General features: G+C 38.0%; 1 protein-coding gene across 5 annotated transcripts in view; it reads right to left on the reverse strand.

The window, feature by feature from the left end:
- The window catches only part of MAP2K5 (mitogen-activated protein kinase kinase 5), a 282322-nt gene that overhangs the window by 149124 nt on the left and 108725 nt on the right, over nt 1-24473 (reverse strand). For 4 of the 5 annotated variants that reach the window (XM_086322839.1, XM_086322837.1, XM_086322838.1 and 1 more), the window contains exons 10-12: nt 16470-16538; nt 16292-16373; nt 5111-5172 (exon numbers count right to left, since the gene is read on the reverse strand). In XM_086322839.1, coding sequence (XP_086178965.1) covers nt 5111-5172; nt 16292-16373; nt 16470-16538 — 213 coding nt within the window. Of the gene's footprint in view, nt 1-4433; nt 4846-5110; nt 5173-16291; nt 16374-16469; nt 16539-24473 lie in introns of those variants that run through there. The other variant, XM_086322840.1, reaches the window with a different exon arrangement.

Raw genomic sequence — 24473 nt, forward strand, 5'->3', positions numbered from 1 at the left:
AAGGTAAAAACGTATGATCAGAGTGTTGGGGCAGTGTAGTTTTCAAAAACATCAAGGTCATGAACGACAAAGAAACACTGAGACACTGTTCTAGATTAGCAGAGACTAAAGACACATGACATCTATTATAATGTATAATCCTAGACTGGATGCTGGACAAGAAAACTTTTTCTTGTGGTCTATAAAGGGTATTATTAGACAACTGGCAAAACCTGAATAAGGACTGTTGATTAGGTAATAATGATGTATCAGTGCTAATTTTCTGATTTTGATCAGTATATAGAGGTGATTTAAAAGAATATACTTGTTCTTAAGAAAAATACACCTGGAATATTTAGGAGTAAAAGGTCATGACACTTACAACTTATTCTCAAATGTTTCAGGAAAACTATATAGGGACCTCCCTGGTGGTCCAGTGGTTAAGAATTCACCTATCAATGCAGGGGACACAGATTCAATGCCTGGTCTTGGAAGATCCCACGTGCTGCAAGACAAGTAAGCCTGTGTGCCAAGCTGCTGAGCCCATGTGTCACAACTACTGAAGCCCGTGCACCCTAGAGCCTGTGCTCCATGAAAAGACAGCCACCGCGATGGGAAGCCTGTGCGCCACAACTAGAGAGTAGCCCCCACCTGATGAAACTAGAGAAAGTCTGAGCACAGCAACAAAGACCTAGCATAGCCAAAAATAAAAGTAAATGATAAAATTAAAAAATTTTAAATGTGTGTGTGTGTATGTGTGTGTGTGTGTGTGTGTGCGCGCGTGCGTGTGTGTGTGTGTTTAGTAGTTGTGGTGCACAGGCTTAGTGCGTGCTCAGTCACTTCAGTCGTGTCTGACTCTTTGTGACTCCATGGACTATAGCCTGCCAGGCTTCTCTGTCAAGGCATTCTCCAGGCAAGAATACTGCAGTGGGCTGCCATGCTCTTCTCCAGGGGCTCTTTCCAACCTGGGGATCGAACTTGCATCCACCTGTGTCTCCTGTCTTGCAGGCAGATACTTTGTCCACTGAGCCACCTGGGAAGCCCATGTTGTGGCTCAGACTACCAAGGATCCGCCTGCAAGGCAGGAGACCTGGGTTTGATCCCTGGATCGGGAAGATCCCCTGGACATGGGCATCGCAATTCACTCCAATATTCTTGCCTGGAGAATCGCATGGACAGAGAAGTCTGGTGGGCTGTAGTCTATGGGGTTGCACAGAGTTGGACACGACTGAACAACTAACACACACACAAACATACATATGTTTAAGCAAATGTGGTTAATTGTTAACAATTGGGGGGTTTGGGTGAAGCATCTTTGGGAATTCTTAGTATTTCCAAATAGTAGTTTTCTGGAAGTTTAAAATTATTCCAAAATAAAAACTTTCCCCTAAAACATTTTAAATGACATTAGGGTAGAAAACAACAAAGTGTGTCAAGATGATGATCCTCACAAGCCATTCTGACCGGCTGCTGCAAGCCTGTGTGTGGAAGCATAATATCAAAAGGGCACGTAAAAGAAATAAAGAGAGAAAATAAAACCGTCTGGGTTAGATTTTGGATTTTTAAAATTTAATAGCCCGAATTAAGAATAATTAGTTGAGTAAGATACTGAAAAGAAGATGTTTCTGAGACCTTAAGTACATGGGGGACAGTGCTACCTTCTATGTGGGAAATTTAATCATTAAAAGTCTCAAAAGTCTTTATATAGAAGGTGTTATAAAAGGAGATGCATATGTTTTTGTTCATACCCACTGGTCCTGTATGCACATGAGTGTGAACTTCACAACCTGAAGGCTTACCATTCATAACTAAGTATCAGATACAAAGGACACACCACTATTATTAAAGATTTGCGGCAAGAATTTGTAAACGTCCATCATAATAGACATTTTTAGGTGAGTCAGGAATATAAGAAAAACTACCATTATGAGAAGTAATTGGCAATTTACATATCTTGAGAATGATGAAAAGAGGGTTGGGGCTAAATATGCAAGGATTTTAGTTGATCAAAAAAGATTAAGAGCAATATTAAAAATAGAAATATAAAGGGGAAAACAATTTATAAATACGAAAAATGCAGAAGATAAAATCTATATCAATTAATGCTGAGCAGAAGTTAACATATTTAATTATTCTGAGTGGAATGTACTCCTGAAAAATTTGCTAATGCATTATAATCAATTCTATGATATATTTGTCTATTTTAAGAGAACGGAATACGTATCTATAGCAAATGATTTCTTCCAGAATTCAGACTAAGTGGCATTACAATAAAACACATGTACTCTGAACAGTAAGATAATTAAAAAAAGAAAATATTAAAATAGCAATAACTAACACAGAAGGAATAAACAGGACAAAAATATTTCCTTAAATGCTTGTAAAAAAATAACATCAACAATAAAAACAATATCTTCTTTGAGCAAAGGACAAGGTCATCTTATTTAGTAATCACCCTCTGAGTTCTGGAAACAAGGTTAAATTTCTCAACATAAGCTTAGTTGAATATTATAAAGCTTTCCCATTAAACATAGCTCACCACTAAAAATTAGTCCCACAGAAAATGAATAATCAGAAAACATACAAGGTGAAGTCAATCCACCATATTCAGATTACTGGGCAGAAAAAAGTAAAACAAATACTGATTTTATGATACTTGCTAAAATTAAAAGTTTTATTGGAGATTCAAAAAAGAAAATATTCTTCCAACTTTGCCAAAATAGACTACATTTTCCTTTAGAAGAAAAATAAGTGTACAGGGAGCTAGCAATCTGTTCATTGAAAACCTAGAGGGTATTATTGGTATTCAGTAAGCCAGGTTTCACAACAATGGCTTGATGAAGCCTTGACACTAAAAGTGCTCATATCTGCTGTCAATCACTCACTGCTTGACACGTCAAGTGCACATCGTTTCAGGGACGACTTCCATCAACATAAGCACTCACAGTGCACAGTGTCACTGCTTCAGAAATTAGAGGAAAAATAAAATGTGTTAGGTGGCAGGGAAAGGCAGAAAGGCATTCTTCTTTATAGGAAGCCCAGATTCAAACAAAGTGGGAAAAAATCACTGAGCAAGTTGGAAGGCTGAAATCAACCAGTTTATATGGACTTCTTTTTCTGGGAAAATACTCTCTTGCCATACATCCATCAAGAGAAAATGTGAACAACATATTATAAAGGCTGACAGGGGTGTATTCTGTAATGAACCTTGGATCTGTGGGCCTGTACAGCATGCCAGACTATTAGAATTCAGAAAATAAAGTTACTGTGGGGAGGAAGAGATGCCAAGATGAGGTTCTACGACATGAAAAGAATCTGAAGCAGTGTATATTGTTACTCTCGTATTCTTTCATTTGTACTTCTCTCTTTTACTTTCAAACGTTGTTCTTCCTTTCATTTCCTCCTCTTTTTTTCTCATTCTCTTAGGAAAGCAGAGGGAAAGAGTATGGGGCCCAGAGTTAAACTGCCCTGGGTTCTGATTATTACTGATTAATTACAGAACTCTAGGCAAGCTATTTAACTCTGCTGTACCTCATCTCGCACATGTTTAAAATATGTACAATAATCTATAGTTACCGTGAAGGTTAACTGGCATTTATTTCAAATGCTTTTCACTAAAACCATTGTCATATTTTTGATTACTCAATAGGTAAGCCCTGTATTAGAGTTGGATTTTTTTTTTTTTTTTCTTGACTCCATTCACTTCACAGGCTTCCCACTTCAGGAGAATTGAAAATACCAATGGCCTTGTGTGGCTGCCCTACACAAGAGGGAGGCAAGATTTATGAACTCCAGGAAGAACAAGCTTCTCTTCTGAAGAAGGCAGGTTCCTATTTTAGCCAAGTTTGATAGATAATTGAGTATAGAGAACTCATATACTTTTTTCTTTTTCAATTGGTATCCCTCTTTTTTTTTTTTTGCCCTTTATTATGCGTGTTATTAAACTTTAGAGCCAAGAACTGCCAAAAGCCACAAAGCATTCATTCCCCCTGAGATTAAAAGAGGAAATGAAACATTTTTATTTTCATCTAAAATGGTGATTTAAGTACTCGAATTTCATACTCATCTACCTAAACATGTAGATTAGAAGCTACTTAGCAGCAATAGCATCAGAAAAGAAAGTTCTCATCACCCTGGGCAGTTCACACTAATAATTGGAAAGAAAAAAGGAAAGCTGTGAATTACAATGAACTAAGACTAAATAAGGGTCCATGTTGGATTAAAGGATTTGAGTTGTCAGTTTGATGTATAATGAATGTGAAAATCAGCCATTTAATTAAATGGTACATGGTATAATCACTTTGTTCTGCATTAAACTGCTTAAGTTATCAGAGTGCCTTTAGGTTAGCAACTGTTTACTATTACACCACCCATGACTTCTCTTAGACACTGTTTAGCCTATGTTATTCCAAATTTGAAATCTGGAGTTTAAATAATAATGTTAATTTAGTTGATATATTTTGTCAGTTTATTAGTGAATATAGAAAAATGGAAAACTTCTTTTAATTACAAAGGAATAAATTCCTAGATACAGATGGTGAAACAATTAAAAACCAAGTACATAAAACATATACAAAAATCTTTAAGACCAAAGTAGTATTTCCTTGCAGACGGTTTTACTTTAATAATTTAGGCTTTAAATGTATTTTCTAATTGTGTGCCTGTAACTACAAAATGTCAATAAAACAGCTTTCTTTTTGAAGAATGTGGAAATTTTACTGATTAATAAGAGTAGTAAGATCGCTGCAAACACATGAACTAGCACAAGTCGGAATATGCAAGAAATTCCCCAGCGGTCCAGTGGTAAGGAGTCGGCTCTTTCACTGATGAGGCCCAGGTTCAATCCCTGGTCCAGAAACTAAAATCCTGCAAGCCGCATGGTGTGGCCAAAAAAAAAAAAAAAAAAGAGAAATCCATAAGCCTGAAAACTGTCATGTTTCTATGTCATTATTATAGGTTGGTCTACAAGAGGAAGAAAGGACAAAAACGATGAGAGAGTTAAGAAGACCCTGGCAGTCAGTAGGGATTGAAGAAATAGAAAAACAAAAAATCCTAAGGCTGTAAGGAGAATAACGCCTGACTAACACAAATAAATCACCCACATGTCATAGAGTGGAAGCCATAGACTCACCGCCACTGCAATTCTTCCAAGGACATGCTCTGGAATTTTTCTATATACATCCAAAGAGCCTCCTGTGGAGACAAATATGTTGTATTACAACAATGAAACCACCAGAACAGTGCACTGGGCCCCTCCTCTGACAGCTACTGTGAGACTTTTTTTTTCCTCTACTTACAACATGAATTGGATGTCTAGGGTAAAATTAGCTTTCTAGTCCAATTTTATTTATGATACAATCGTAATTCCAGATGAAGCATAACTAGACACTTTCATCTTATTCTCAAGTGTATAATCATACACATGTAAAAACTGAAGGAAAGCAGTGAAGGACCAGCTAAGTATCCGTACTTTACATAAACTTAAATACATACACAAAACTAAAGATCGACAGGACGATCATATCTAGGTATCTCACTTGTGTTAACAGTTTTCTCAAAGGTAAACCAAGACCTTATCTTAGAATTTTCACATTAACCAAACAGAAGCTGGTGAGTATAATGTTCAAAATACATATAAAAATTAATAAAGTAAAATGGCAATGTTAACATCTACCTAAATGTATGTTAACCTTCAAATTACGTATCATGACAAGCAATCAACATATTCCAAAGAAGCTATCTTAGAACAAAATAGTTTTTTGTTTTTTTGGAAATTCTCTGATACTATTTTGAAAACTACTTTATGAGGTTAAAAAAAAATCTCTTTAGTCATAATATTTTTCAGTAAAATGGTATTCACTAATATGCTTCACCTTTACCAAATTGAGCTTTTGGCGGTTTCCAAAAAATAAAATCATTAGATTATAAACATGATAAAGACAGGAGTCATGTTGTTTCGATTTTTTATCAACCTAGAAATTAGCACAACTAGCAGAGAGGACATATTCTGTATCTGTCAGATGCATAAATAAGTGAATTTAAATCAACATGAAGTTTATCAGATAGGTTAAGTTGCTCTGAAAACATTTTCAAAAGAAGGGATCACAAACCATTTGCGGCAACAATAATATGATTAAAATAACTGCATAACTTTCCCAGGAAACTATTTCAAAGGAACCAATATTCATTTGGAAGTATAAATTTGAGTATGCTTATTAAATATTTAATCTTACACAAGTAGTATAAGAATTTCAGGAAGTTATGCAAAGAAACACTACTTTACTCCTACTAATGATATGATTATATGAGAACTATTTTAACCACATGCAATAACATTTCTTTGAGTCAAGGGTGAGACTTACAGTCTTTCAGCTCCATGAAGGAATTACCCAAGATATCTGAGAAACAATTTTTGTTTCTATTATAGGCTAAAAATTCATATTTAACAATTTACCACTAGATGATTTGTAAGTATGCCTCATAAGATAATAACATGGAGCATATTATCCTCTTCAAATGCAGTTAACTCTATTTGGCAAATACAAAATTTTTTATGTGAAGTTTTCCTAAAGCTGAACATCAGAGAAAAAATTATTTTTCCCTGTAAAAAATATTACATATATTCAATATATAAAGAAACTGGCTTTGTATTTATCCTGTTTAAAGGAGGAAAATGATCACTTCTTGCAGCAGCTTTGGCTTATATTTTTCAGATTCTGATGAGAAGCTAGAAAGCCACAGTATGACTAAGCCTTATGCTTTGTCTCTGGGTGTTACTGGGAAGAGAATGAAAAAGACACTTCTAAAAAAAAAAAAAAGAAAAAGACACTTCTGCAACGAGGTGAACCATATTTATTTACTAAAATGGCATTTTTATTATATATGCAATAAAAGTGAAAACATGGTAGAGAAAACATTTCATGTTCTCATTGATCTTTCAGATGAACTGGCAGTTGTAAGGATAAAAAATCTCAAGAATACCAAGCTTTACATGTTGGTATTTGGAATGCTCAGAAATAGAGTTTAGCAGCCAATCCCCTATGACGTGAACAGCTCGAGTGGCTCAAAACTAGGAGGTGCAAATCTATTCACATATACTACTATACTACTAAGAAGTCCTAAGAGGAGATTTACTTTTACATAGGCTGTAAATCAGGGCCTAATTAGCTAACAGGACAATAGTCAACAAGCTAAATCAAAAAAGGCAAAGATTAGGTTATTACCATTATTAGTAGAACAAGCCAAAAAGAAATCCCATTTTGAGGTAATTCACTGGTCTTTGTAAATATCTATTTAATCTCAGTTATATTCCACTCTCCTTAGCCATCCATATGGGGAAATCTTTACATAGCTGGCTTTGTTGTCATCACAGATTCATCTTGTCTTTGACACAATCATTAGATCCACTTAGAATTAAGAGTTCTGGGACTTCCCTAGTGGTCCAGTGGCTAAGACTTCACACTCCCCATGCAGGGGGCCCTGTGTTCGAGGTCAGGAAATTAGATCCCACAGGCCGCAACTAAGAGTTTGAATGCTACAGCAAACATTGGAGATCTCGTATGCCGTAACTAAGACCTGGCACAGCCAAATGCATGCATACATATATATATTTTTAAAAAGACACTCAAGAGCTCCTACTAAGTCAGATGAGTTCTCGTGATATTAAATAATTCTTATCAGGCTAAAAACGGCAGAGGATTTTCAGTTGAATTTTTACTGAGTTTTACTATCATTTCTATCGTATAGGCCTATTCCCAAAAGGCAATCCTTAGACTCATCAAATCTCAGCACATTAGTGCTGGAGGGACATTAAAGATCAGTCCAATAACTTTATTTGACAGAGGAGAGAAACTGAGTCCTAGAGAGTGGGGTGTTCTAGTCACAGCCATGAGTCAGTTGAGGCCAGAACCCAGGAAAGACTGGAGTCTTTGAACTCCAAAGATCTAAAAGGTTTCCCCATAACACACAGCTTGAGAATCACATGTGAACTTTTTAGTCTCACTGAAATGAGACTATATGACACACACTCAGAGAGACAGTTTAATCTTAGCTGTGATATTGGTATGCAAGGCATGTAGAGACTCATTTATCTGTTGCATGTTTGGTTTGATCCTTTTCCTCACGACTCCAAGATCATTGGTCCAGGTCACTGTGATCTGTCACTTTCTTGCATTCCCCAGCCTTAGTCAGTCATTTCCTTGCATGCTACTATCTACCATGAGAACTAGGAGGAAGAATGCTAATAGAATAGCAAAAAACTCACTCAACTGCCAAACAACTACACAGTTCTGTTGATGAAGTGGGGCTATCATCTTCATGAAATTAAGTCAAAAGAACTCATGGGGTAAGGGCTCTGCTTATCCTAATACAGGGCTACAATACAAAGTAGTATCTTGCATGTGGAATAAACACAGATATGTGGCAAATGAACAAAGCAACATTACTGTGATATTCATCTCAACATTTTCCTTAAAATGATGATTATTACTAATTATTAATTTGGAAATATTAAAATAGAATTCCTGTAGAACTATTCAAAACCCAAAAGAATGATGCCATCAAGATGTTGTATTCAATATGTCAACAAATCTGGAAGACCCAGCAGTGGCCATAGGTTTGGAAAAGATCAATTTTCATCCCAATTCCCAAGAAGGGTAATACCAAAGAATGTGCTAGCCATTGAACAACTGCACTCATCTCCCATGCTAGTAAGGTCTTGCTTAAAATCTTGTAAGAATTTCCAGATGTCCAAGTTGGGTTTAGAAAAGGAAAAGGAACCAGAGATCAAATTGCCAACATTCACTGGATCATAGAGAAAGCATGGGAATTTCAGAAAAACATCTACCTCTGTTTCATTGACTACGCTAAAGCCTTTGACTGTGTGGATCATAACAAACTGTGGAAAGCTCTTAAAAAGATGGGAATACCTGACCATCTTACCTGTCACCTGAGAAACCTGTATGTGGGTCAAGAAGCAACAGGTAGAACCCTGTATGGAACAACTGATTAGTTCAAGATTGAGAAAGGAGTATGACAGGGCTGTCTGCTGTCACCATGTTTGTTTAACCTGTATGCTGAGCACATCATGAGAAATGCCGGGCTGGACGAGTTACAAGCTGGAATTAAGACAGGCAGAAGAAACGACAACCACCTCAGATATGCAGATAATACCACTCTAAAGGCAGAAAGCAAATAGGAACTAAAGAGGGTCTTGATGAGGGTGAATGAGGAGAGTGAAATAGCTGGTTTAAAACTATATCTTAAGAAAACTAAGATCATGGCATCCGGCCCCATTACTTCATGGCAAATAGAAGGGGAAAAGGTGGAAGTAGTGACAGATTTCCTCTTCTTGGGGTCTAAGACCACTGTGGATGGTGACCACAGCCATGAAATCAGAAGAGGATTGCTTCTTGGCAGGCAAGCTATGATAAACCTAGACAGTGTGTTAAAAACATTACTCTGCTGACAAAGGTCCTTACAGTCAAGGCTATGATCTTCCCACTGGTCACATATGGTTGTGAGAGCTGGACCATAAAGAAGGCAGAACACTAAAAAATTGATGCCTTTGAACTGTGGTGTTGGAGAAGAGTCCTAAAGTCCCTTGGACAGCAAGGAGATCAATCAATTTTAAGGGAAATCAATTCTGAAAACTCATCAGAAGAGCTGATGGTAAAGCTGAAGCTCCAATATTTTGGTCATTTGATGTGAACAGCTGACTCACTGGAAAAGTCCCTGATGCTGGGAAAGATCGAGGGCAGAAGGAGAAGGGGGCATCAGAGGATAAGATGGCTGGATGGCATCACTGATGCAAGGGACATGAACTTGGGCAAACTTCAGGAGATGGTGAGGGACAGTGAGGCCTAATGTGCTGCAGTCCATGGGGCTGCAAAGAGTCGGACATGACAGGGTGACTGAACAACAATTATTAATAGTAAAAAATGTAAATCTGAAGCCACAAGCAAGAAATTCAGAAGCTCTCTTAGCCTCTTCCTGTTGAAGAAAATTAACAGTCCTTTCTTTCTTTGCAACATGGGTTGTGGGGGAAACAATTTACTCCCATGATGGTAATTCAAATACATGTACATAAAGTCTCACATGCTGTATTTGGGTATTTCTGAGTGAACTTAATTTTGACTTAATGGAAAGGCATATCATATCACTTCCCTACTTGAAACCTTTTAATACATCCTAACAAATTCAGGCTGAGACATAAATTCCTCACCAGGACCTATAAGGCCTATACAATTTAGCTTCTGCCTACTTCTCTGTCCTCCTGTCTGGCCCCAGGTCCTCCCAAATCACCAAGACTTTCTTGTGGGGCCCAATGACACCTTGCTTCCCATCTTAGTGCATTTATACTTGATATTCCCTCTGCCTTAAAGATCCTCCCTAAGCTGGCTCACTGACTCAGTCTCTGTGAAAATGCCACTCCCATAAAGAAGCCATCCCTGACTGTCAAAGGTGAGCACCTCCTCTCCTCATTGTCATCATCTATCTGCTTTACGTTCTAACTACACTTACTCCCTCTGAGAACATACTGTATGTTTCTTGTCTGTCTCCCCTTCTAGAATTTAAGTCCTGTACCAACAGGGATTAAGTCTTGTTCAATGTTGTACCCCCAGGTTTAGAATAGTGTCTGAAAGAAAATGCCCAATTGACATCTGGAAATAAACAATATATGATTAAAATAAACAATGAAACTCTACACTGAAATGAGAGATCTAGGTTGAGAGAACGTTGTGAAGTTTTACTGCAACAGGAAGAGAAGGATTGACGGTACACAGTTTTTGGTCCACATATTTTTGAGGACTGTTTTATTGTATTACAGAGAGAATGAAAGTCCAAAAAAGAGAGGGTGGCTAATGGAGAAACTCTACCAAGGGGATGCACATGTAAAGAGATTTACCTTAAGCAGCTCTTCATGTGAGAGGTGAATCAGGTGAGTGCAGTTGTGACTAAGTTCCAGGTGGAAGAGTGAGGACCTGTGGGAGCTCACTATTGTCTCTGAATGAGAAAGAGGCAGGTAAAATCTGGGGGAGGGGAATCAAGTTTTAGAAGAGTTGATGAGGATATGGGAAAAACTTAAGTGAGAGATTTAATTGTTCAGGGACCAGTTAGTGTGGAGTAAAAGGAGTTGCCAAAAGCAGTAGGAGAAGGGTTTTAGAGCCTAGAGAGCGATGAGTCTCAGAAACAGTATTAAATATAGACTACAAAGTGAATTACTTTGTAGAGACATTACTTTGCCAACAAAGGTCTGTCTAGTCAAGGCTATGGTTTTTCCAGTAGTCATGTATGGATGCGAGAGTTGGACTGTGAAGAAAGCTGAGCGCTGAAGAATTGATGCTTTTGAACTGTGGTGTTGGAGAAGACTCTTGAGAGTCCCTTGGACTGCAAGGAGATCCAACCAGTCCATTCTAAAGGAGATCAGCCCTGGGTGTTCTTTGGAAGGAATGATGCTAAAGTTGAAACTCCAGTACTTTGGCCACCTCATGCAAAGAGTTGACTCATTGGAAAAGACTCTGATGCTGGGAGGGATTGGGGGCACGAGGAAAAGGGGACGACAGAGGATGAGATGGCTGGATGGCATCGCCGACTCAATGGACGTGAGTTTGAGTGAACTCTGGGAGATGGTGATGGACAGGGAGGCCTGGAGTGCTGCGATTCACGGGGTTGCAAAGAGTCGGACATGACTGAGCAACTGAACTGAACTGAACAAAGTGAATATTTTAAGTTAAGGATTTAAAGCATTAAAATGTATTAAAAGGTGATGTCACTGAAAATGGCAGAGTATAATAAGGTCCTCTGAAAATTCCCTTCTCCACAAAAGCAATGAAAGAACAGACAAAATTTGTCAGAATCAACCTTTTCAGGACTCTGGAAATTAGTCAAAGGATTGTAGCAACCCCAAAATTATTTGTTCAGGACTAGGCTTGAATCTTGGTAAGAACAGCAAGCTTTGTGGCATTTTAACTCGCCTGCTCCCCACCTTCAGTACAGTTTTCAAAGTCAGCAGCCTGCCAGTACAGCAAACACCAGCTGCCTGATGGTCACTGCACAGGCAGAGTTCAGTTGGTGCTCCTTCAACAATTAAAACATAATGCATCTAACAACAGAATGCCAAAATAGTTGATGCATAAACTGACAAAACTGAAGGGAGAAACAGGCAACAAAATACCCCACCTCAATACCCCACACTTTCAACAACAGACAGAACAACTGCACTAAAGATTAACATGGAAATAAAATACTTAACACCATAAACCAACTAGTCCTGACAGACATCTGAAGAACACTCTACCCAACAACAGCAGAATGTATTTTTCAGGTGCACACTGAACATTCTCCGGGACAATGTTTTAGAGCGTAAAACAAATCTCAGTATGTTTCAAAGGACTGAAATCACACAAAGTATGTTCTCTGACCTCAGTGGAATATTGGAAATCAACAACAGAAGGACAAATTCAACATGGAAAATGACACACTCCTAAGAAAGAAATCACAAGGGATTATCTTTGTGGGGAATTAGAAAATACTTTGAGGTAAACGAAAATGAAAAAAACAAAACCAACATATGAAAACTTCTAGAGGGCAGCTAAAGCAGTGCTTAGAGGGAAACGTATAGCTATAAACATCTACATTAAATAAGAAAGATTTCAAATCAATATCCTAACTTCATGGCTTAAAAATACAGAAAAAGAGCATACTAAAAACAGAGCTAGTAGAAAAAAATGAATAAATATTAGACCAAAGGTAAATCACAACAGAAAAAAAATAGAGAAAAGCAAAGAAATCAAGAGTTTGTTCTTTGAAAAAGACAAAGTAACTGACCAACTTTTAGCTACCCTGAAGAAAAAAGGGATATGACTCAAATTACTAAAATCTGAAATGAAAGAGAGAACATGAATACTGACTTTACAGATATAAAAATGATTATAAAGGAATACTAATTGTTTACCAACAAATTAGATAATCTAGATAAAATGAACAAACTTTCAGAAAGCCACAAACTACCAAAACTGTCTCAGGAAGAAATAGAAATGATGAATAAACCTATAACTAGTAAAGATATTGGTTGGTAATTTTAAAAACTACATCACAATACTATTCAGTATTACCAGAAGCAAATTTCGACATATGTCCCAACTTGGGTGAATCTTGAGGACATTATGAAAAGTGAAACAAGCCAGTCCCCAGAAGACAAATGCTGTGAGATTCCACTCAGATGAGGCATCCAGAGTAGCCCAATTCATAGAGACAAATGTAGAATGTTTGCTGCCAGGGGCTGGGAACAGGATGTAGAGAGTCATACTTTCACGGGTATAGAGCTTCAGTTTTGCAAAAGGAAAGGAGTTGAAGAGATATATAGTGGCAGTGGTTGCACAGTAATGTGAATATACTTAATACTGCTGAACTACACACTTTAAAATGGCTAATATGGTAAATTATATACATATTATACCACAATTAAAAAAAAAAACTTTTGGAAAAGAGAGTCTTATGCACACAGTCTTGCAAATCCTACTTGGCCACATAACAATGGGCCTTGGGGCTAGAACAGTTGCTTACTAAGAGATAAAGAGGCCATATAGCCTGTGGTGGGTTTATGTCCTTGTTTTGGACCCTTTCCCTGTTTTAGGCTCAATATGTACTTCTTTGTCCTGTTTAAGCATGTGCCTCAATGGACCTTAGGCATACCTTCAGTTTTTAGCATTTCTGACTCCAAGGGAGTGAGGTGGAGTGGGGGCTATTTTTGCTGCAACAGAGATGGGTATGTGCAGGCCAACTGCCCTCCACAGACTGCCAGGAGGGACCTGCTGCTGGCCATGGGAAACTGACACCCACTATTGAAGCTGATCTTGCTCTGTGTGGCAGATTCATGTTGATATATGGCAAAACCAATACAATATTGTAAAGTTAAAAAAAAAAAATTGTTCAGTCCAGTGCTTGCCTGGATTGTGTTTTTCTTGGCAACTCCAGTACAAGATGCAACGGGTAGAAGTACTGGACTTCTCCTAATAATAGACAACAGATGCCACCTGACCATAAGAACTACTCACAAACAAAACCCCAGGACCAGATGGCTTCACCAGTGGATTACACCAAATGTTTTAAGAAAAATTAACATCAATCTTTCCAGCAAACTCTTCCAAAAAATGGAAGAGGACAGAACACTGTACACTCATCCTTTGAGGACAGAAATATCTGGGTATCAAACTCACACAATGACATTACAAGAAAAACTACAAATCAATATCACTTAAGAATATGAATGTAAAAATCCTTAGCAAAATACTAATAAACTAAATCCAGCAACATATAAAATAGGTTATACAAGATTGGTTCAATATGCAAAAATCTATTAATACACTATAACTATGGGATAAAGGACAAAAAACACATGATCATTTCAATAGAAAAAGCACTTGACAAAATCTAATGCTGATTTATGATAAAAAATATACAACAAACTTGGAAGAGAAGGGGACTTCCACAACTTGATAAATGACACCTACCAAAAACCCACAGCTAAATCACACTTGATGATGAAAGACTGAAAGCTTCCCCTCTAAGGAGCATCAGTGCTCATCACGGATGAGAGTAAACAAAATATGGTACATCCACATAATGGACTATTATGCAGTCATAAAAAAGGGAATCAAGTGCTGATAAATGCTGTAACATGCGTGAACCTTGAGAACATTATGCTAAGTGAAAGCAGCCAGATGCAACGGCCACATACTGTATGATTTCACTTATCTGAAATGTCCAAAATAGGGAAATTCATACAGATAGAAAGTAGATTAATGGTTGCCAGGGACTAGAGGGAAGAGAATATAGGAAGTGACTACTAATGGGTGGGGAATTTATTTCTGGGGTGATAAAAACGTTTTGGAATTAATGGTAATGGTTATACAATCCTATGAATGTACTGAAAACCACTGAACTGCATAAATGCACATCCTACCATCTTAATAAATAATTTTTTTAATGTAACACAAATTGAGGAGTCAAAAAAGGATGATGGAAAGCCATAAAACAATGACATGTACTGGCTCTATGAAGGGGTCCCCAGCTGGTTCAGTGGTAAAGAACCCACGTGCCAATGCAAGGAGATGCAGGAGATGTGGGTTTGATCCCTGGGTCAGGAAGAGCCCCTGAAGGAAGAAATGGCAATCTGCTCCAGTATTCTTGCCTGGAAACTTCCATGGACAGAGGAGCCTGGCAGGCTACATATAGTCCATGGGGTTGCAATGGTCAGAATCGACAGAGTGAGTGAGCATGCACACACTCACTGGCTCTGTGAACTCACTTTTTCTAGCTGGTCTCCTTGAAGAGTAATTGTCATACTAATATGTTTGTAAGACTTTTAATTCTTGACATCTACTATAACAAATTTAGAACACATTCTTATAGTATCAAGGTATCAATGTAGGCTCATTAAAAAGTCTTATAGGGAATGAACTAACTGTATTATTAATATACTGAGAATGCCCCAAATGAACTATATATATATGTATATATATTTGGCTGCATCCCTTGGCTTGAGGGATCTGAGTTCCCTGACCAGGGATTGAACCCAGGTCATAGCAGTGAAAGCATGGAGTCCTAACCACTGGACCACCAGGGAACTCCAAATGTTGAGTTTTAATGAGCTGGACATTAAAAAATTGAATATGTGAAATGTAAAGACTGCTCTGATTTCAAATGGATAAACAATAACAGTGGTGACATCATTTCACTGACAGGGAACCAAGAAATCTGCATTTTTGCCATAATATTCAGATCAAAAAAGATTTACCAAAGTAGAAATGAATAAAAAATGAAGGAAGGAAAGGGCTAGAGTCCAAAGAAAACTAAACACATCTTGGCTAAACAGCTGTGCTAGAAAACGATTTCTTATCTTGCAATTAAGAACCGATTTCTTTCTAAAAGACGTAGGACATTGGGTTAATAGATTTCTTTAAAAGAAAATCTGTTTTGGCTATTGAAACATTAAAAGAACAGAACATCTGTTTCACAAGTGAAGACAGATTGTATAGAAGAATCAAATATCAAACCACTGATTAGACTAGCATTTAATCTGTTCTATTTAAATTTTCAATAAAAGTAAATGAAACTACATTCTTGAAATTATAGCTCAACTATAAATATTTAACACTGGGAACCCTTAAGATGTTTTAGAGCATAAAGGAGGTACTTATTAGTATAGTTTAATTATTTTTAATTCTACTTGATACCTGTATCAACATCAGGTTTTAAAGTGTTCTACTCTCAAAATCACTTTTAAAGTATTATAAAAGGGAAGACTCACCATCCATAAATTCAGTACATATTGAAATCCTGTTCTCCACGAAAAATGCACCATAAAAGCCTATGATATATGATGAATCACACTGTAACAAAAATAAGACAAAAGCAGTTAAAAGCCTGCAAGCCAATACTGTCACAGGCATACTTTATAAGGAAAAACACCCAAGAAAAAAAATTACCTTATAAAGAATTTCCAATTCAGACATAATTTGCTTCTGAAGTTCCAGTGTAATATCTAGTAGTATGACCTAAACATACAAGGAAATCAACATTCACACATTTATTCACCTTTAAATTAAATCTAGCCACATTCACTATGAAATATAAAAACTAAAAAATATGGTGTTTCCTCTATTCATTCCACTTTTCTCCTCTCCACCACCATAACCTCTGGTAATACAAACTGTGTCCACATCTGTCTAACACTTTGCATTGGGGGAGGTGGTATAGAAGTGATTGATGGGATCAAGGAAAAAGCCAGGTCTCAAAGGTCAGTATTAATGGCTTCAAAAGTCAGTTACGTTATAACACCCTTAATTTACACACCCTATTTTGGCCACATTGGTTATTTTGAGACGAGGAAGACCGGAGTGACCCTGAAACCATTAAAAATTAATTGTCTTGTAATTCAGATACTGGGCAAAGCAGAAGAGAATGATAAGTAAAAACAACATTTAAAGTAGATTTTTAGTTATGAGAGAAATAAGGAGTTTTTAAAATATATCAGGTTTTTATACTCTTCCAATTGGGTAATCTTTCTTTGCCACAACTGTTATAAAACTGAGCTTGAAGGAACCTCAGAAATTATTTCACCTAATTCCTTTCTTTCTAAAAAGGAAGAAACCAAAGCTCTGAGGAGTCATGAGGCCCGGCAACATCAGGGCCTCTCCCTGATTCCAAGGACCACACAATTTCCAGTATGTTCCAAGGCTTTATGGTTTCCCTTAAAATATCAACCACTGAGTCAAATTCATAACAAAGAAATGTACAATAATTTATAAACATACATATAATACTAGTTTATTTTGAACACTTATTTTAAGAAAGAAGACCATCAACCATTCAAATTTCACTTAGCATTTACTGTGAAGTCAATTCAAAGGGAATTGTTTTTTACTTAAAAAGAACAATGATAATAATAAAATAACTAGACAATAGTTTTAAAGATTTGTGACAGAGTTTCTGATTCCAGACATTTCTAAATAAAAACTTATTCAGGATTACCAAGGACAGTAATTATACACCATCCAACACTGATCTACATTCTGTATTACAATTGCAGAATATATATATAAACACACACACACACACATATATATAATCATACTGGAAGAAAAAACATAAATTTTCAATTGTAAACTGATGACAGAGCAAGGAAAGAAAAGGATAATCTCCAAAAACACAAATTTTCTAGTACTGACATCCACTGGGGGAGGGTAGAATGAGTACAAGAAGGCACAGCAGTTTCTATCAAGAGTTTGCTTTAGGGTTATTTATAAAAGCTCTCACTAAACTAGATTGTAAGTGTAAGGCAAAACTGCCAAGAAAACATTTAAACATTTCTCTCAATCAATAGTCATTTGTTACAATATTCACTTACATTTTTGCTCCTGTATAAAAGTTAGCAACAAAATTAATTCATCTAGTGTTGTTTCAATTTTATACCATATAATATTAGAGCTAACATTGACCCTCTGTGTCAAGTGCAGGGACTCTTCCAGCCTGAAAAATTCTGCTAAAAGGAATAAAGCATCATTTAAAGCAATGGTGCTCAACCCTCGCCTCACATTATAATTACCTTTATATCAAGGTATTTATATACAATAAGGACACTTTAAAAAAAACCTGATGATGCACAGGCTTTACCCAAAATAAAGGAATCAGAATCTCTGGGGTTGGGCCCATATCTTTGCATTTTTAAAAACTTGCCAGCTGATTTTGTAGCCCACAGTAAGGTTGAGAATCCCTTATTTAAAGTTTCAAAAAAAATGCTGTTTATTCAGTGTGTAGTATCACTACCAAAGACCTGCATCTCCAGGCCCCCAATCAAGAAACAACATGATTCCACATGGCTAACCAAAATCTTGGAATAACCTAAAACTACCAGCCAAGAACATATTCTTTTCACAGAGAATCTTAATTAGGCTTCCATAGTCTGGAATAAAGTTGAAATTCTAGCATGATATTCAAGGAATTTTTCCACAATCTACCTCCAATTTGTTATTCCAGTTCCTTCTCCCACCACTCCTTACCACAAATCCAATCTACATGTAGAACCAGATGACTGCTACCAGTCCACATGTCCCGTGCTTTCCCCCACTTTCCGTCTTTAGTCCAGTTGTTCCCTCCACGCGAGGTGTGCTTTCTCGCTCCATTCCATAGTCACTGGCCATAATACCTTTTCTATGCTTTAAACATAGCTTGAATGCCACCACCACCTCCATCAGGCCGGCACTAAAGCCTTCTATCAGACCCTCTTATCTTTCTCCCATCACATGCTGCCTTTTGCATTAATGCCGTGGTTCCTAAAAACTGAAGCCTAGAGAGTACAGTGGTTGTAAGCCCACGAAGGGCAACAACTAAGCCTTGTGCATTTTTTCTCTGGTTCCCTCCCTCCATACCCAGCACCCAGCACACGGTCTTAAACAAGTGGTGCCCACTGAGTGATGTGGTACTTAATTATACCACACCTTACAACCATAATTCTCTAAATAAGAAGCTACTTCTAGACAGGAAGGAAATGAACTGTTTGATTTCTATAATTGAACTTAAAATCAAAGACATAAATACCAAAATAAATAAAATCGCCACACTGGCCTAAACTGTAGCGAGTAATAGTGTACTCGTGGGACTGATCCATTGCACTCTAAAAGGTCTTGATCATTCTTGAAATTTGCTTTAATCCAGGATAGTGGAGATTCCATAATGGTAAAAAAGTGAATAAAGTAATTTCTGGGAACTTGAGAAGGAAAGTAAAATCTACCCTAAAATGGAAAACCTGGGAAAAAAGCATGACAAATACTAAATTTTTTTGGAAGAACAAGGAAAGTATGAACTCCCTGAGTCTTCATGATTATTTTCTCTTCTCTTTAGGAAGAGCTTAATTTTTCAAACTGGAGAGAATTTGAACATGAAGCACTTCCTGGAGAAAGGGTTAAGCTAGAAACTGAAATACCTGAGCGCATTTCTGCGGCTCTCCACTACACCTCCAGGACAAGTAAGGATGAGTTGTCAAGTTAAATATAAGCAGTCAAGTGACTGAATTATAATTTACTCTGTGCTCAATTTAAATTAGTGTGAGGCTATTAAAATATACAGTATAAATACGGCAATTCATCACAAGCTGTCATGGATGACTTCATTTATTTGCTGGAGTGGCACACGCTCCACTAAAGGGAAGGAGAGCAAAATCACAGGTCAAATTAAGCTGCTATTCTGTTTTAATTCGCTTATTTAATCTGTGGCGACATAATTGTCTTTTACAGTATGTACAACTCAGAAAGGAAATTTGGGAGGATTACAGTCAGTATACAAATGATTAATCAAATGGTCCATTTAAATGCTACTTTAAAAGCAGCAGAAACCCAAAGCAGTCAAAGAATGATAATCAGCATGTGCTACATACAAGGCTAAATTTCCTGTACAGTGGGTTTTTCCCAATTAGAAAATATGTAGTACAAGGGAATCTTTTAAGCCCTACTCTTTCAAAGATTTTACACAATACATTAACAGTATAAAAAGGTTCTATTTGCAAAATGGCTAATAGTATTTTTATTTGTTTTCTGCTCTACTTGTTTGCAATCGTCTTGCTTAACTACATTTCTCCCACCACTGTCACCCCCCAAAAGCTAGTTAGAAACACGTATTTAGATACAGTCATCAAATAGTTATCTTTAAAATAGCACTAGTGACATTTTCAAAGTACTCTCTTTGAGGCAATTTTTTTTACTAAATTCAGTGATATAAATTAAAAGTTCAGGGTACTTCTATTATTCCCAAAGTTCAACTTGCTTTTTATAATATCTGAAGTGATATTTTCCACCTCTGAAGTCTGAAGCGGTAAACACTAATATGCTTAGACACTGCAATAACCTTTGGGCAAAAAAGTCTAAAAAATAAGAACATTTACAAGAACAAAAATTAGAAATATTTTGAGTAGGAAGAGAAAAGTAACAGATTTTCAAGGACTCTCATCTCATTGATCCCACACGACATTTAAAGTATGGGTGAAAATGATCATTTGACTTGGGAAATTAAATTTCCCTCATCATTCTATGCAGGCATCAGAGCCCTGCAGGTGATTCTGTTCAGACAAGGACTGTGATTTGCTGCTCTTCGCAATCCCTCTATGACACTAGGCAGCCTGGTTTCACAGCTGAGGTCACTAAGAGGTTCAAGTGACATGCTTGAAGTCACACAAAAGTCAGGAGGGGTTCAGGAAAAGATCAAATGTGCTTCTAACTCTTAACCTTTCATTTCAGCCCTTAATATAAAAAATGCTAAGAAATACTGTGGGTGAGAGCAATGAACACAAAGAACACTATGCGATATTTTGCTTGTGAACTGAACTTGCTTTTAGGATATTACGTTAAAACATGAATGAATGAACAAAAGAACAAATGAAAGGCTAAAGTTTATTTACTCAGTTGTTCAACAAATTATGTGTTGAACCCCAAGTCATGACACATAGTGCTCTGTATTACACTCCATATGCAAGATTCTACATAAATCAGTGACTAAGACAAGATAACAAGACCTGTTCACCACTTTCAAAGAGATTTCAATGTACTAGGGGAAATGTAACATGTATACTATCAGAACACCAGAAGTCACCCTGTGATGACACCCGTAAGCGACACATTCAGAGAATCCTAGAGAGGTCTGAAGGAGAAGGTGGTAAGTGATAGATCTACCAGATGTGACAGGATCTATTCAAGTCAGCTCAAGGAGGAGCAAGCTTCGGAGCTGACCCGTGACGGGTGTTGAGGATTTGGACAGGTTGGAGACGGTGAAGGCATTCTAATTAGAAAGAAATACATGAATAAAAGTATTGAAGTAAGAAAGTACTTGGGTTCAGATAAGGCAATGAGTTCAACTTAAAAGCAGCACAGAATTCAGACACATAAGAGAATGCTTTAGAAGTAGGCTGAGGATGTATTGTGCAAGATCTTGAGTTCCCTCCCATAGAGCTTTTAGTTTACTTGGAAGTAATGCAGAGTCTTTGAAGACTTTTGAGAAGGGAAGAAATGTGACCAGAGCTATGCTTTAAGAAGCCAAATCCCAAAGTAGTGGACAGAAATACAGAACAGAGGTTGACAGCATGGACTTGATTGAGGCAAGACTTCCCTGGGTTCAAAGCTTGCTTCCATTACTTATTAGGTATGGGACTAAGCTATTTAAGTATTCTGTGCCTCAGCTTCTGCATCTGTAAAATGAAGATCCATAACAGTAGTAAATGCAAAAGGTCACGGTGAGCTTTAAACATGGAAAATACACGTACAGTGCTTAGCAGAGTTTTTTGTTGTTTAGCTCCTAAGTCTTGTCTGACTCTGACTCCATGGACTGTAGCTGACCAGGCTCCTCTGTCCACAGGATTCTCCAGGCAAGAACACTAGAGTGCGCTGCCATTTCCTTGCCTGGGAGTGGGGGTTGGGGTCTTCCTGACCCAGGAATTGAGCCTGGGTCTCCTGCATTGGCAAGTGGATTCTTTATCAGTGAGTCAGCAGAGTAGACACCTGCTTGTGTGTGAGTGTGTGCTCAGATGCTCATTTGTGTCCAACTCTTTGCAACTCCATGGACTGTAGCCTGCTAGGTTCCTCTGTCCATGGAATTCTCCAGGCAAGAATATTGGAACAGGTTTCCATTTCATACTCCAGGGGATCTTACCTACCCAATGCATCTCCTGCAGATTATTTACCACCATACCACCTGGGAAGCCCAGACACCTGCTTAATATAGTACTATTGGATAGTACTATCTACTGGACTTCTGTAGCTTCTATTTTAGAGAACAATTTAAAAGCCGGTCAAGAGACATGTCTGCCAAGAGGCAAAAATAAGTGTATGGATTAGCACAGTGATAAGAATGGAAAAGATACTAAAAAAAATAAATAAATAACAACAAAACAGAAAAAATCAACAGGTTTTCAGAAATTAGACATCAGCTAAAATAGGACAGTGATCTCTGAGAGATGGAAAACCAATGAGATGAGTCCTATGACCAGCTTAGTGACTAGACAAGAGTTTTTAGTACCCATGCAGGGAGGGGAAGCCAGGGGAGCTCAACCACCTCCCTAAGCTGAGAGAACTGGGAGTTGAGGAGGCCAAGGCAGCTAGAATTCACTGGCAGAAGAGCAAAAGGAGACAACTGCAGAAAACTGCAGAGGGCACCTGGAGTCTTTAGGTGAGTAATGATTTGCACATGGATGTCAGGAAACTACATGAGGCCAGGGAAAGAACCCCAAGAAAGACCAGAAGAAACGATCTCCAGACCTTACACTAGGCAGAGTTTGTGTTCGCACCAGGAAGGATGAAAACCCTATATTTGCCAAGGCATCAGGACAGAGTATTCAGAAGACTACTGCTTCAGTTGACCCGGGAAAGTTAGCTCTAGACTAAACACTGGAAAATTCTGAAAGAGATGGGAATACCAGACCACCTGACCTGCCTCTTGAGAAACCTGTATGCAGGTCAGGAAGCAACAGTTAGAAATGGACATGGAACAACAGACTGGTTCCAAATAGGATTAAGGCTGTATATTGTCACCTTGCTTATTTAACTTATATCTAGAGTACATCATGAGAAAACACTGGGCTGGAAGAAGCACAAGCTGGAATAAAGATTGCCGGGAGAAATATCAACAACCTCAGATATGCAGATGACACCACCCTTAAGGCAGAAACTGAAGAGGAACTAAAAAGCCTCTTGATGAAAGTGAAAGAGGAGAGTGAAAAAGTTGGCTTAAAACTCAACATTCAGAAAACGAAGATCATGGCATGTGGTTGCATCAGTTCACTTCAGTTCAGTTGCTCAGTCGTGTCCAACTCTTTGTGACCCCATGGACTGCAGCACGCCAGGCCTCCCTGTCCATCACCAACTCCCAGGGTCCACCCAAACCCATGTCCATTGAGTTGGTTATGCCCTTCAACCATCTCATCCTCTGTCGTCCCCTTCTCCTCCTGCCTTCAATCTTTCCCAGCATCAGGGTCTTTTCAAATGAGTCAGCTCTTCACATGAGGTGGCCAAAGTACTGGAGTTTCAGCTTCAACATCAGTCCTTCCAGGGACCAGATACCATGATCTTAGTTTTCTGAATGTTGAGCTTTAAGCCAACTTTTTCACTCTCCTCTTTCACTTTCATCAAGAGGCTCTTTAGTTCTTCTTCACTTTCTGCAACATCACTTCATGGCAAATAGATGAAGAAACATGGAAACAGTGAGAGACTTTATTCTGGGGGCTCCAAAATCACTGCAGATGGTGACTGCAGCCATGAAATTATAAGACGCTTACTCCTTGGAAGGAACGTTATGACCAACCTAGGCAGCATATTAAAAAGCAGAGACATTACTTTCCCAACAAAGGTCCATCTAGTCAAGGCTATGGTTTTTCCAGTAGTCATGTATGGATGTGAGAGCTGGACTATAAAGAAAGCTGAGTGCCAAAGAATTGATGCTTTTGAACTGTGGTGTTGGAGAAGACTCTTGAGAGTCCCTTGGACTGCAAGGAGATCCAACCAGTCCATTCTAAAGGAGATCAGCCGTGGGTGTTCTTTGGAAGGAATGATGCTAAAGCTGAAACTCCAGTACTTTGGCCACCTCATGCGAAGAGTTGACTCATTGGAAAAGACTCTGATGCTGGGAGGGATTGGGGGCAGGAGGAGAAGGGGACGACAGAGGATGAGATGGCTGGATGGCATCACTGACTCAATGGACATGAGTTTGAGTGAACTCCAGGAGTTGGTGATTGACAGGAAGGCCTGGCGTGCTGCGGTCCATGGGGTCGCAAAGAGTCGGACACGGCTGAGTGACTGAACTGAACTGAACAACTGGACTGGTCCTATCTAATAAAGCTTAAAAGCAAGTCTTGAAAGGATCAAAGTGTTTCAGATTCAATAGGCAGCTCCTCAGAATAAAGATCAGGGATATTTACAGGAATGTACCTATGCCATATAACTGGTATCCAATAA

Source organism: Bos grunniens, chromosome 10, assembly GCF_055505025.1.
Source record: "Bos grunniens cultivar Pamir isolate PY7600 chromosome 10, Bosgru_T2T1.0, whole genome shotgun sequence".
NCBI classification, from domain to species: Eukaryota; Metazoa; Chordata; class Mammalia; order Artiodactyla; family Bovidae; genus Bos; species Bos grunniens.